This window comes from Cornus florida, unplaced genomic scaffold (assembly GCF_030987335.1).
Source record: "Cornus florida cultivar Cherokee Brave unplaced genomic scaffold, ASM3098733v1 CherokeeBrave_3.0.0_Hap2_Chr05, whole genome shotgun sequence".
NCBI lineage: Eukaryota > Viridiplantae > Streptophyta > Magnoliopsida > Cornales > Cornaceae > Cornus > Cornus florida.
This window is the reverse complement of record NW_026775575.1, coordinates 89,013,802-89,026,951: the sequence shown is the minus strand read 5'-3', so window position 1 is coordinate 89,026,951 and position 13,150 is coordinate 89,013,802. Positions and strand designations below refer to the sequence as shown.

Genomic DNA, 13,150 nt, shown 5'->3' with positions numbered 1-13,150 from the left:
TTTTGTTTTTTGTTGTTTTTGTTTTTTTCTTTCACTTCTCCTCCGATCAAATAATGAAGTAAGCCCCTTTTTTATATTCTCCCTGTCATGTAGTTATTAATATAGCCTATGAGGGTTCATAACTCAGGTGCAATAATAAATCCAGGACAATCAAATTAATGTTTTGAACTAAAATTCTTTCCAGACTTGTTATTACGTTGTTTGTGTTAATCTAATTTTAACTCGAGCGATTAAGATATGTGGTTTAGTGATATCTCTTTTCATTTTCAAAATGATTGATAAAGAGTTTATGTCTACTATCAATATTGTGGGAGTTATGAGAGTGTATGTTGTACTTGATTGATTTCTTATCCTCTGGGTATATAAGCAGAAGTGTTTTCTATATCCCATTGAGAAAGAAAATTTGAAATTCATTGAAAACCACAACAAATGCAGAGTCACATAAATTGAAAGTGCAAAATTAAATAACCAAACATCTAATTTCATAAAGAAATAACAAGATTAGCCCATAAATATTTCTAAATATTACTTTTCGCTTGAAAAAATCAAACTGAACTTCTCCCAAATAACAGAATAACATGTTTAATTAGTTTTCATATTGTAATAATGATGAAAATATAAAATTTATGTTCTATACCGAAATCCATATGATAATGATGAAAATATAAAATCTGAAATTAAAAGTGACGTTCAGCAGAGTACGATAGAAGTGTCGAAACCCAATTACCAAAATCATCACCAACCTCGGTCATAAACTTGGAGGGCGGTTTCAGGATTACAGAAGCATTCATGGAGGCCATTGGCAGCCATCGCAAGGTCCTCGTAATGACTGCTCCTTCTCGCGAACAATTGTCGTCACATTGTATCACAATTTTCTCCAACATGATAGCATTCTTGATGAGATGATTAGCGAGCATCATTTCTCTCTCTTTTCCTGCAAAACCCCTTATCCACACTAGCTTGAGGTGAGGTGTTATTTTATTGGATAACTCTGGTTTTTCCCAAAACGGAGACTCATTATATGGAAGTTTGCTTGAACTTGGGTTTGCCTGATTGACAAAGTTAAAACGCATAATGAGAATACTACATTAAAAAGAAGAAAAAAAAAAAGAACAAAAACAAAAAGAAAAAGAAAAAGGGATTTTTACATATATATATATATATATGGTGCTAATGGCTCCATCAAAGTTTCATAGTTTCGAAAAAATAAAATAAGGCCAAAATGCTGACATAGACATGAAAACAAAGATACCACTTTTTATGTATCACGTACCACTTTTTGTTTGGCTCCATCAAAGTTTCATAGTTTCAAAAAATAAGATAAGACTAAAATGCTGACATAGACATGGAAACAAAGGTACCACTTTTTGTGTATCATGTACCACTTTTTGTTTTGGGTATAAAGGTACCACTTTTATTCATATTTTTTGTACAACACAAAAAGTGATACATGCATATACAAAAAGTGGTACCTATGTGAGAGTAAATAGAGTTTTTTATGTCTTCATATTTTTTGAAGCTATATCAAATGGTAAATGTGAGTCATTAGCACTTTTTATATGTAATAATTCCTGAAAAAAAATAAAAAATTGCTAAAATGTTGATTAATCCCTCCAGACCTTATGCTTAACATTGTAAAAAATGATACTTGCTTTAATTCACTTTAAGAAAAATAAATAAAAATTACTGCTTTAATTCAGAATTGAATTACATGCAATTAATATTGTCACACTTAAAAGAATTCTAATATACCATAGTATATAAGTAAATTAAAATTGCGGCATTGGATCAACTTACCCGATTTGTGACGTCGATTTTTTGCAGACGAACACTCGATTTGAGAATGAAAGCGAATAAGATACTATCTCTGAGGTCATTCAAGTCTAATTCAGTGCATAACACGCACAAATTCGGGGCAGAAAGAAACTCTTCTCCATATTTAGTACTACTTCTCTAATGAGAAATTAATCAAGAAAATAATTGATAAGTATTTATTTTGATTACACAATTTCTTAATATTTAAAGGAGAAATTAACTTACCAGAAGGCCACAACATCGCCCGAGAATCTCTGAATTTGTCATATTTTTACCAAAGGCTCGGAACACTCGAAGGTCTGGGCAGTTAATATAACATCTTTTGGAGTATTGAACATTATCAAGCACTAGTTCAGTGACACTCTTGAGATATATTTCAATCTTATAAAGATCCAAATTCCGGAGTTCCAAGAACTTAAAGTAGTTGTGATTAGAAATAATCTTAATATAGTCTAATCCAATACAAGAACACAGGCTCAAATTCTCCAAGAACTCACAGTTACATATGATTCTGAAAAGACTCTCCGGGGTTACTCGGACCGAGTTGAGTTTTAGAGTTGTCAGATTCACACAACCTTCGAAAGCCGCAGCAATGGAGTCGTCAACGCTGAGTTGGTAGTTGTTGAGTTCGAGGACACGGAGAGTTCCACACCGGAAGAGACTCACCGGCAAGATAGACGACTCGAGATACTGAACAGTTCCATTTCCATCATCTATACAAGTAAGTCGGAGCTCTTCTATGGATTTGTTCACTTTGAGGCGATTGATCAGTTTGAGCAACGACGGCCAGTCCTCCGGGGAGTGAGAAATCCGGCAGACGGTGACATTAGTCCGCTGGGACGACACTACGTGTTCAATGATCTGGAATGGAATTAAATCAAGTAGGTTCACATCTTCGACGTGGACGGGGTCGAAATCGAGGCGATAAAGGGACCTCCACAGGTGGCTCCACCGGCTAGACAAGAGGGTGGTTGCTACGGCTTCTTTTGCCGGAAGCAGTGAGATGATTGAACATAACAGCTTATCTCGGAGATTGCTTATTAGGTCATGGTTATGGTCAGGACCCATGTATGCCATTATTTGACTTTAGGCTTTGCTTCGTAACTTGATGGAAACGTACTTAATAAGATTACTATGCACTTGTGTTTCATTAGGAATATTCCACTTTCTTTTCTTTTTTTTCTTTTTCTTTTTTTTTTTTTTCTTTTTCTCGAAATATTCCTTTGCATAACTTGACTTCTTTAACATACCTACCTTTCATGTTGTAAAATTACTCAATGCCACATACATAATTGTTTTGTAGGGCCATAATTTGAGTGGGTTGATGGTGTAACTTAGACAGTTACACCCAACCCAACCCGACGTGAAATATTCAACTCTAATTTAATTTTAATCCGATCAAATCTAAATTATTCTTAAAAAATTTTACCCTAATTTTCAACTTTAGTTGAGATTTTGATTTAAAAGTTCGGGTTAATTAGCATAATAGATATTTATATTAAAATTTTAATATGATCTTGAGAATTAAGGAAATAATTAACATTAATGTAAATTTCTAAACAATTAGCAAAAACAAAAAAGGTAAGTTTAATTTAGGGAGCTAATATCGGTGCTTCACTATGATCCTAAGTTGCTCCACTTTCTCTCTCCCCTAAACTGAAATTACAATGTAACCCTCCCATCATAGAAGATTTATTTTTTTATAATTCTAATTCCATAATTGCCCTTTCCTTTAGGCTTAGATTCTTGACACCAAAAGCTATAATTCTCTCACATATATTTCTTTTAACTTCTCTCACGTCCCCTCCCATCCTCTCTCTCTCTCCTTTTGTCTCCAAAAATGACTAAATGACACAGTGTTTGAGTTAGAGAAGTTGTTGAATTTGTTAAGACAATTAATATTGAAGAAATTTCAAAAATCTATTAATAAGCCAACCCTTCTAAATGTCTACCATAATGGTAATTTCTTACTCTTTTGTTCTACTTTTTTTTCTTTAGAATATATATTTTTGAGTTTTGAAAATACATTTTCTTTATGAATCTATCCATATTTATTCTATAATAAATTTCATCCATTGTGATAGAGAATTAATACACACAATTCGTGTACGAGAAAGGGTTATCCTTAAATATAAGGATTATGATTAGAATAATAAAGGCAAGTGATTAGAATAAACATATTTGAATTAGAAGCAAACTCTATATCAATAAATAGATCTCTCTAATTATAGACAAATATTTAATTGAATTCAAAATCAAGAAAATTTTAATTTTACTCAGATAGAAAGTTTGTTGTATAGAGAAGCTTATTTGATTTTAGAAGATAAAATATATAAATTAAGAAATAGAAAAAAAAAAAAAGAAAAAAAAAAGAGTTTTAAATAAAAATAATTAAATAAATAACATACCTTATGTGATATGTTTTCTAAATTTCAACATACTTTATGTGATAAGTTTATAAAAAAGTCTTTAGAAATGATAGAAAGTGAGTGAGATAAAAATGGTAATAATCAAATTTGTGTGGTGTAAGGGTTAATTTGAATTTTCATTTAGAGAGAAAATGAAAGTGGAGCTCGAGAGTATTATTGTGAAACACAAATATCAATTCCTATTCCTAATTTATCAGAATATTTATTCATATTAGCATTTAAGCAAAGAACTGTACCTAATTGGCAACTATATAATTCTAGTAATTAATTAAAATTTTAATATCCTCGTAATTAAACTATATTTTTCATATACCCAACAACAAGCCCACCTAATCCATAATTTGAAGCTATATACTAAAATATCTTCGTCATTGGATAATAGAGTAGGCATGGTGAAAGACAACCTCAAAGGATTTATCTCTGAACAAAGCATCGAGCCAGTCATTGATTATTTCTGGAGGACATTTGCTTTGATTGTAAAAAATAAAATAAAAAATTTAGGTTAAACTAGACTAATTACAATCATCATGAGTCGAAATGAATGTAATGAAAAAATATATATATTAAATTGATATTAGGTGAGTCGAGTATGTTATGCTATTGATATGCTTAATTAATGCAAATTTAACATATAATGAAATTTGTCCCAACACTTGAAAATATGTTCAAAATTACTCTAACAAATTGATTTGTAATATTTTTATTGGCAGGATACACCCAAGGGCGGAGCTAAGATTTGAATTCAGGGGCACAGTGGAATTTTTATTTATTTTTAAAAAAAATAAGAATAAGAAGAACAAAAAGGAAAAGAAAAATGAATTTTGAAGGAAACGAATTATAGCATGATTAAATAAGGGAATTTAACTTTTTTAAAAAGGTAATTAAAGAAATTTAATAGAGTAAAAGAGAAAAACAAATAAAAAAGTTAAAAAAAAAAAAAAAAAAAAATTAAAAAGTAATATTTTTAGAGATGCATAATATACAAGTATCTATATCTATATATATATACCATATATGTACATAGGGCGAGGTTAGGGGGCATGTGCTCTGTAATGACCCATACCCGTGGGCCCGAACTGTTTAAGCGGGTCCTTACCCGAACCCGAGGTCAACTAAGGGCAATCCCGTCCTTTCCTATACTCACTGGGGATACACCGATCATTCAAGGGTCCCAAGGTCTTTCTAAGACATAGTTTAGAAGAAGAAATCAAAGTACAAGTCAATGGATAAGATCAGCCAGCTGATGGAGAAGTCAGCCTCAACCGGCTGATGGCCATTCGTCAGCCGATCGAAAATGCATGGTCAGCCAGCTGACCTGCAGGGTCGGTCGGCTAAAACGATCCTCAATAATTCATGCTCTCGGGACTTCAGAAAAAAAGATTGTCGACCAGCCGAACATCCAACGTCGACCGACTGATAAGAGGGGGTTCGGTCGGCTGACAAAGTTTATCAGCCGGCCAAAACAACATCCACAATATATCGACCTACTAGAATACCAAAAATTTTCACTATCAGCCGGCTGATATTTGTTCTTGTCAGCTGGCTGACAGGCCTGGAATGCTGCTATCTGTAGCTGAGACATCAAATGAGCTAGACTCATTGTGAGCCAGTCTATACCAAACCTGATACACAAACAAATCCCGAATTTCACGGCAAAACATACAGTTAGATGGCATCTATAATTTCTTAAAATATAACTGCATTTCCCCTATTCAACATTAAACCTTTACGTAATCTCAAGTTTACATCAAATATTATCAAGTGTCGTAATTACAGTACATAGCCATGCTTTACAAAAGAAATACATTCTTAAAGGAATTAAATACAAGGAATGAGGCCTCTATGGCCAACACTACATAGCTTAATAAAAATGAATTAAAATCCTAGTTACGTCAATATCTATGGATGCATATCATTTACCAACTTGTCTCCGAATTCCTGAAAAAATGTTAATGATAATAGGGTGAGCTCAACAGCTCAATAGAAAAAGCTTAAATTACATTCCTAAAAATCCCGTGAACCACAACCAGAGAAGAGGAGAATAAGAAGAAGGGATTATGGGGATGTCAACCATAATATCAAATATTAAATACAATGAATTCATAATTCATTTCACCACATGAGATGCAATTGTCCTCCTCTTTCCTTTGAACCTAAACCTCATCAAACCTTTCGTAACCACCACCTCACTTCTCAATCCAACTTACACCACAACATCAATTCACTTTTCATCCTTCATTTCCACATCATGAGTTCAATCTCGAAAACCCAATTTCCCCATGAAAAATACATGAAGTTTATGCCATTAATCATCAAAATACCATTCATGAATTTAAATCAAAATTATCGCTCATGATATACAAAACATAAGATAACCATACAAGCTATACTTCCACATTCCAACATAGAAAATAGCATGTTATACACAATTAGCATAAATCACATTAGCTACATTTTAAACCACATAAATCAACCACATATCATACTTGAACACCACAAACCAAAACTCTACAAAACTAAGCATGCTACACAATAACAAGATTTCATGTAAGAATATACATAGAAGCTCATTAAAACCATATGACTCATAATTTAAACTTCCCCTACCTCAAGATAGCAACCCAAGCTCCAAGCTCCAAACTCAAATCCCACCAAAAGCTTGCAATACCGACACCAAAACGTAGCCCTTACAACGATCTATAATTTGCTAACTCCGGCTTAACCAAATCTTCTTCTAGCATGAAGAAATTCTAGAGAGAAGGGGAGAGGAATATAGAGAGAGAATGAGAAAGGTTAGAGAGAGAGGGGGCTTGGCCGAAAATGAAGAAAAAAAGATGGGTTTAGGCTTGGTCTTGCAATTGCTTGTGTGGCCTTCTTTGTGTCACTTGTCATGATTCTATGGTTACTAACTTTTTGTCAAGTTACCATCATGCTATTTCCCTTCCTCTACAATGCCATCCTTGTCCCATAAAATTTCTTCCTAATATATAGATATAGATGTATACATATATGTGAGAAAACCTAGAGAAGTTCCCGAATTCGGAAATCGTCCCGACTTCTGAAAAATTCTAAAAGTAATACAGTTACTTCTAATTGACTTAAAATGATTAAAATACACTTCTAAAACTCTCGGCTCAAAAAAAATGACCAACTCGCCCCTTGGTGCCCGCGTGGAACACAAAACAAGGCAAGGATTAAAATAATATAGAAAAATCAAATAAATTCCTGAAAATAAAAAATAGAAAAAAATCTGTAACATTACAATCTCCCCAACTTTAAAAGATTTCGTTCTCGAAATCAACCCACTTCACAAGAGAAAGACGAAAGGATACAAAAACGGAGTATGTCTCCGAGTACCCCACGCAACACGTTATACCTCAAAATCTCAATCCAAAGAATCCCACGTCCCATGTCACTCGCAATCCTACACTTGTGACCCAATGCAACCTTAACCGAACAGCGGCCACAGCCACACGCACCATTTCCCTCACAACCCTAACTAGGCATAAGGGCACGCCCTATACCGAACAAAATTTTCTACCGCCACATACCAAGCACACGAGGCACAAGCCCCCAACCAACTCCGTGACTCCTCTGAGTCCTGACCACTGAGAACCATTATAATTGACATCCTTCTAACCAGAACATACCACTAGTCTATACAAAATCCATAAACGATGACTTCAGTCAACCCACACAACGACACGCATCACGAAAAGAATCCTTCAATATAAGTCGTCACAAAACTCAATCCAGGTCAAAACCAATTCGATACATAAAATCGCACTAATGCAGTCCACACGAAACATCCTACCAGAATTGGTTGGATCCCATACACGGTAGGTCCAACCAAAAACACCTCACTTAATCCACGTTACACGCCCTAAGGCCCACAAAACAGTGGTTACAGATTTACTCGACAAACCAACATACGAGCTCAACTCGCGATCCCAAAGAAACTCTTAAAACCATCTCTGATGACTGCTGCCTTCAATAACTATACCATAGCTGAACACTTACGACTGAAATCGAGAAAACCTTCCAACCTGTCCAATGCACTATCATGTACTTGGGAAATCAACCCATCAGCATAGCTCAAGGATCAACTAATCTGTGATACCCCTCGGATCCGAGACACGGGTTGATCAGGCCCAGGCTCAAACCCGAGGGATATCAAACAATTAATATGTTATAACGAACACAGATTACTAAATGAAATAAGAATTAAAATTTAAAAGCTGAAAGAAAACTAAAAGATAATCCTTAATAATTTAAATACTTAAAATTCGATAATCCAAAACTCTATAAGTTAAACAACTCGGGAATCCATCTCTAGTGGACCCCTAATAAAAATCCCAAACTAAAATGAAAATAAAGCTGAAGATAAAATTCAAATCTATTATCTGGAAAGAAGTCTTACATCGTCAGTAGAGTGGAAGATCGTCTCTGCTTAGCACGAACAAGCTCAAGCCCGGAACTGACGTACACTTGAAAAAGAGGAGTGGGTCAGGCCCACGAACAAGTTCTATCCTACTACAATCCAAACAGAGACTCGATACGCATGTACATACTAAATAGTTCAACAATAACTAATAATCCATACATAAATATATCCACATTACTGGACTCTCGCTAGATTATGAAAAGGGTCTCAACCTGAATAGAAGGCATCACACAAAACGCACCTGAGTGGGCATGAGTACCTAAACCTAAACAGGGTATACCTCAACCCTTACAGCCAGCTACACATCCAACTACATATACGCCTCCTAACCGTCGACTCTGAGACTTAGGCTCATGTCACAGTAACGTAAAAATATATTTAAATTCTATTCCTAACCATCCATAAGAAATCCAGTAAGTCGTTCGGCATATTCAACCGCACTGACTCATATATATAAGGAGGATTTTATTTAATAACCCGTACCATTATTCCAAATTAGGTAGGACTTAGCAATTTGAACTAATCCAAACCTAGTATGACATCGTCCCATACCGGTGCATACAATCCCATCCGTCCAACAGTTGATAAAGCATCAAAAATATGAATGTCAATATCAAGATTTCCATATTAAGCATATTAAAGTATATTATCGAACATGCTTAAACAAAACCAACCAGTTGATAAAACACTGATAATACAAATATTAATACCAACAATTCCAAACTAAGCATAATGGAGTAGCTTAACAAACATGCTTAAGTAAACCAATACAGAAAACATAACTTGATTACACAGGACTATGCCTGCAAATAAAACTATATTCCCAGTTTCCATAGGAATAACAAAGCCTAAAATAGATATTGTCGCACTCAATTGCATGGCATGCCAAATAAATCTAGGCAACTTATCGTACTGTTAATTTCTTGTCCAAACAGATTGATGCACTAAATACTAAAATTTAATCATCAATTAATCCTTAACAAAATATAGATTTCTAGCAAGTATTTCTATTCCAAATAAATGTAATTAGCAGTGGACAAGTCCTCATAGAAATTTCTAGAATAATTAAGAAATATACTATCCAAAACCAAACAGGTCTGCAAGGCACATAAAATGTCCATACAGTTTTAACGATTAAAACTCGGTGACTAAATCTGTATTATTCTATCCCTTGAGACTTTAATCCTACTCTGAAAAACCTCTAATACCTCCATTACAGTATTTAATTCCTCTTAGAACACTTAAACAAACTATCACCACGAAGCTTTCTCATTGAAAACTGAAGATCACGCTAACAGAACAAGAAAAACTGGAAGAAGCAAAGATGGAGCAGGCTCCAAAAAAACTTGGAGCCGCCTCCAATCAAAAGGAGCCACCTCCAATCCAAAAGGAGCCGGCTCTCTCCCTCATCTTCTCCGTGTTTTGTTTTTCCGGCATCGTTTTCACCTCCGGTACTTCTCTGCCAAGGTTCCTAGAAACTGTAACTAAACCCCAGTAGGTTCCCACCCTTATTTAAGTCCTTATTACAATTACTAACAGGGATTTAAATAGAAAACAATGTAGAAAAGTTTCAAGTTTAAACAGTTTATCAAGAATAAGAGTTACGACTTAAACTTAAATCATTGAAATAGATAACATATATTTTTAAACATGTTATAAATAAACTTGGAACTAATCTAGTATGCAAAGAACACGAAGCCTAAGGGAGAGAGTTAAGACAGAACTTGCCTTTGAGACTTTTGTTCAAAATCTCTACGTCGTCTTCGAAGATCTCCGGCGAACTCAAATATTGTAAAACTTCCTTTGTTTCTCTCTCTGCTATTTCCACAGACGTGTTTTGGTTTTATTTGTTTTTAAAACCCTAAACAAACGTCTACCATATATTTATAGAGTTATACCAAACCCTAAATTAATTCAAGCCCCAACTAAAATCATAACCGGCCCAAAGAAACTTAATTAAAACTTACGTCGGCTACAAACGCGACTTCTAAAACAAAACCCTAATTAAATACAATTATATCACGACAATTAACAATTAAATTAAAATAACTAAACCATTATATTAAATTAAATTAATTCAATTAAAACAACTATATTAAACCACTTAAACAAAAATAAAGATTTACATACAACAATAAAAACAAGTCATAATTCAAGTAATAAACATTTAAACACGTCACACAATTTAAACAAGTAACAAATATGTCAAATAAACAATTGAATAATTGAAAATTCCATTAAAAGAATAAATTAAATACCAGGACTATCCTTTTGAAATTAGGGGTATTATATTCTTCCCCTTTAATAAAAGGAATTCCATCCTCGGAATTTGCTTTTACCTTCTTCGCATAATTCAGGAAACTGCGAGCGAATGACATCCTCCCGTTCCCAAGTGGACTCAGCCTCATTGTGATGACTCCATTGAATACGAACTAAAGGGATAACCTTATTACGAAGGATCTGATCCCGATAGTCGACAATACGACACGGTGGCTCCAAATAAGTTGCGTCCGGCTACAACTCAATCTCCCCAACATTGATATGCGGATACCGATCCTCATCTTGGAGAAATTTCCGTAACATGGAAACATGGAACACATTATGGACACGATCCAAATTATCCGGAAGTGCCAACCAATAAGCGACAGCTCCAACTCGACCCGTAATCATAAATGGACCGATAAACCGTGGTGACAACTTTCCTTTCTTCCCAAAGTGCATTACACCCTTCATAGGCGACACTTTGAGTAACACCTGATCCCTAACCTGAAATTCCAAAGCACGAGTGCGACGATCAGCATGGCTCTTCTGCATACTTTGAGCAGTACGCATGCGATCTCAAATAAGAGCAATCTTCTCAGAAGTATCCTTGATGAACTAAGGACCCAAGAATCTACTCTCACCAACCTCCATCCAACAAACAGGCGATCGACACGGTCGGCCGTATAACGCCTCAAATGGTGCCATCCCAATAGTCTTCTGGAAACTATTATTATAAGCAAACTCCACAAGCGATAGGTAATCCTCCCAGTGGCCCTTGAAATCAAGAACACACGACCGAAGCATATCCTCCATGATCTGATTCACCCGCTCAGTCTGTCCATCAGTCTGAGGATGATAAGCAGTGCTAAGATGCAACTCTGTACCCAAAGCCTGCTGAAAACTCTTCTAGAATCCTGACACAAAGCTCGAATCCCTGTCCGATATAATAGACAATAGAATGCAGTGCAACTTCACAATCTCGGCAATATAAAGTCTCGCCAACTGCTTCGAAGTGTAGTCAGTACGAATAGGCAAAAAGTGAGCTGATTTCATCAGTTTGTCCACGATAACCCAAATAGAGTTATGATCTTTGAAAGAGTTTGGCAATCCCTCCACAAAATCCATAGAAATGTTTTCCCATTTCCACTCTGGTATTGGTAGTGGCTGTAAAGCTCTTGGCGGCCTCTGATGATCAATTTTGACCATCTGACAAGTACTACATCGTGAGACAAAAAGAGCAATGTCCCTCTTCATACCTGCCCACCAAAACTGCAGATTCATATCCTGATACATCTTATCGCCTCCTAGATGAACATAGAACTCAGAGTGGTGAGTCTCAGTCATCACATCCTTCCTCAAATCATCAGCAGAAGGTACCACTAACCGTCCGTTGTACCTCAAACCTCCATCAGCCCTAACATAGTAGAATGGAACCTCTCCGGAAGCTATCTCTGCAACCTTGTTAATGCACTGCTGATCCGTGAGTTGTGCCTTCAAAACCTTGTGAATGATAGAAGGTGTATATACCATACAAACCATGAATGCATCTGACAATTCATCCACCTTCTTCAACGCATTCCATTCAGTAATGAATAGAGCAGAAAGACTACTAATAGGTCAGCAACTGAGTGCATCTGCCACCACATTCGCTTTCCCTGGATGGTACTGTATAGAAAAATGATAGTCTTTCACAAACTCCAACCACCTGCGCTGTCTCATATTCAGCTCCCGCTGAGTGAACAAGTATTACAGACTCTTGTGATCACTAAATAACCTGAAGGACTCACCCAACAGATAATGTCTCCAAATACGTAAAGCAAAGACCACAGCTGCCAACTCCAAATCATGCATTGGATAATTAAGCTCATGAGGCTTAAGCTTCCGAGATCTATAAGAAATCGGTCGCTCCTCCTGCATCAAAACACATCCAAGACCCTGTAACAAAGCATCCGTGTAGATAAGATACTCTATCCCGCTCTGTGGAGTAGCCAGAACCGGTGCAGAAGTCAACTTGTTTTTCAGCTCATCAAAAGCTCGCTGACAGTGCTCATCCCACACGAACTGTACACCCTTCTTGGTCAGATGAGTGAGTGGTCCAGCTATTTTGGAGAACCCCTGGATGAATCGACGATAATATCCTACCAAACCAAGAAAACTCCGAATCTCGGTAGGTAAAGTAGGTTATCCCCACTCTACCACA

The 13,150-nt window shown here is 35.7% G+C and overlaps 1 protein-coding gene across 1 annotated transcript; it reads right to left on the bottom strand.

Moving 5' to 3' along the window:
- Nucleotides 1-465: 465 nt before the first annotated feature.
- Nucleotides 466-2,907, bottom strand: LOC132307476 (F-box protein At1g80960-like). The gene is made up of 3 exons (XM_059805257.1): nt 2,041-2,907; nt 1,798-1,953; nt 466-1,049 (listed from the first exon to the last, which is right to left on the bottom strand). Exons 1-3 carry the CDS (start codon nt 2,890-2,892, stop codon nt 678-680), a joined length of 1,380 nt encoding a protein of 459 aa, XP_059661240.1. The 5' UTR covers nt 2,893-2,907; the 3' UTR covers nt 466-677.
- Between the last annotated feature and the right edge of the window lie 10,243 nt (nt 2,908-13,150).

What these genes read in the sequence shown, in the direction of transcription:
- LOC132307476 (XM_059805257.1), bottom strand. Translation starts at nt 2,892, where the DNA reads ATGGCATACATGGGTCCTGACCATAACCATGACCTAATAAGCAATCTC. An exon ending in GGCGATGTTGTGGCCTTCTG is followed by an intron (nt 1,954 to 2,040) that starts GTAAGTTAATTT and finishes ATTTCTCATTAG; the next exon opens with AGAAGTAGTACTAAATATGG. An exon ending in AAATCGACGTCACAAATCGG is followed by an intron (nt 1,050 to 1,797) that starts GTAAGTTGATCC and finishes TTTGTCAATCAG; the next exon opens with GCAAACCCAAGTTCAAGCAA.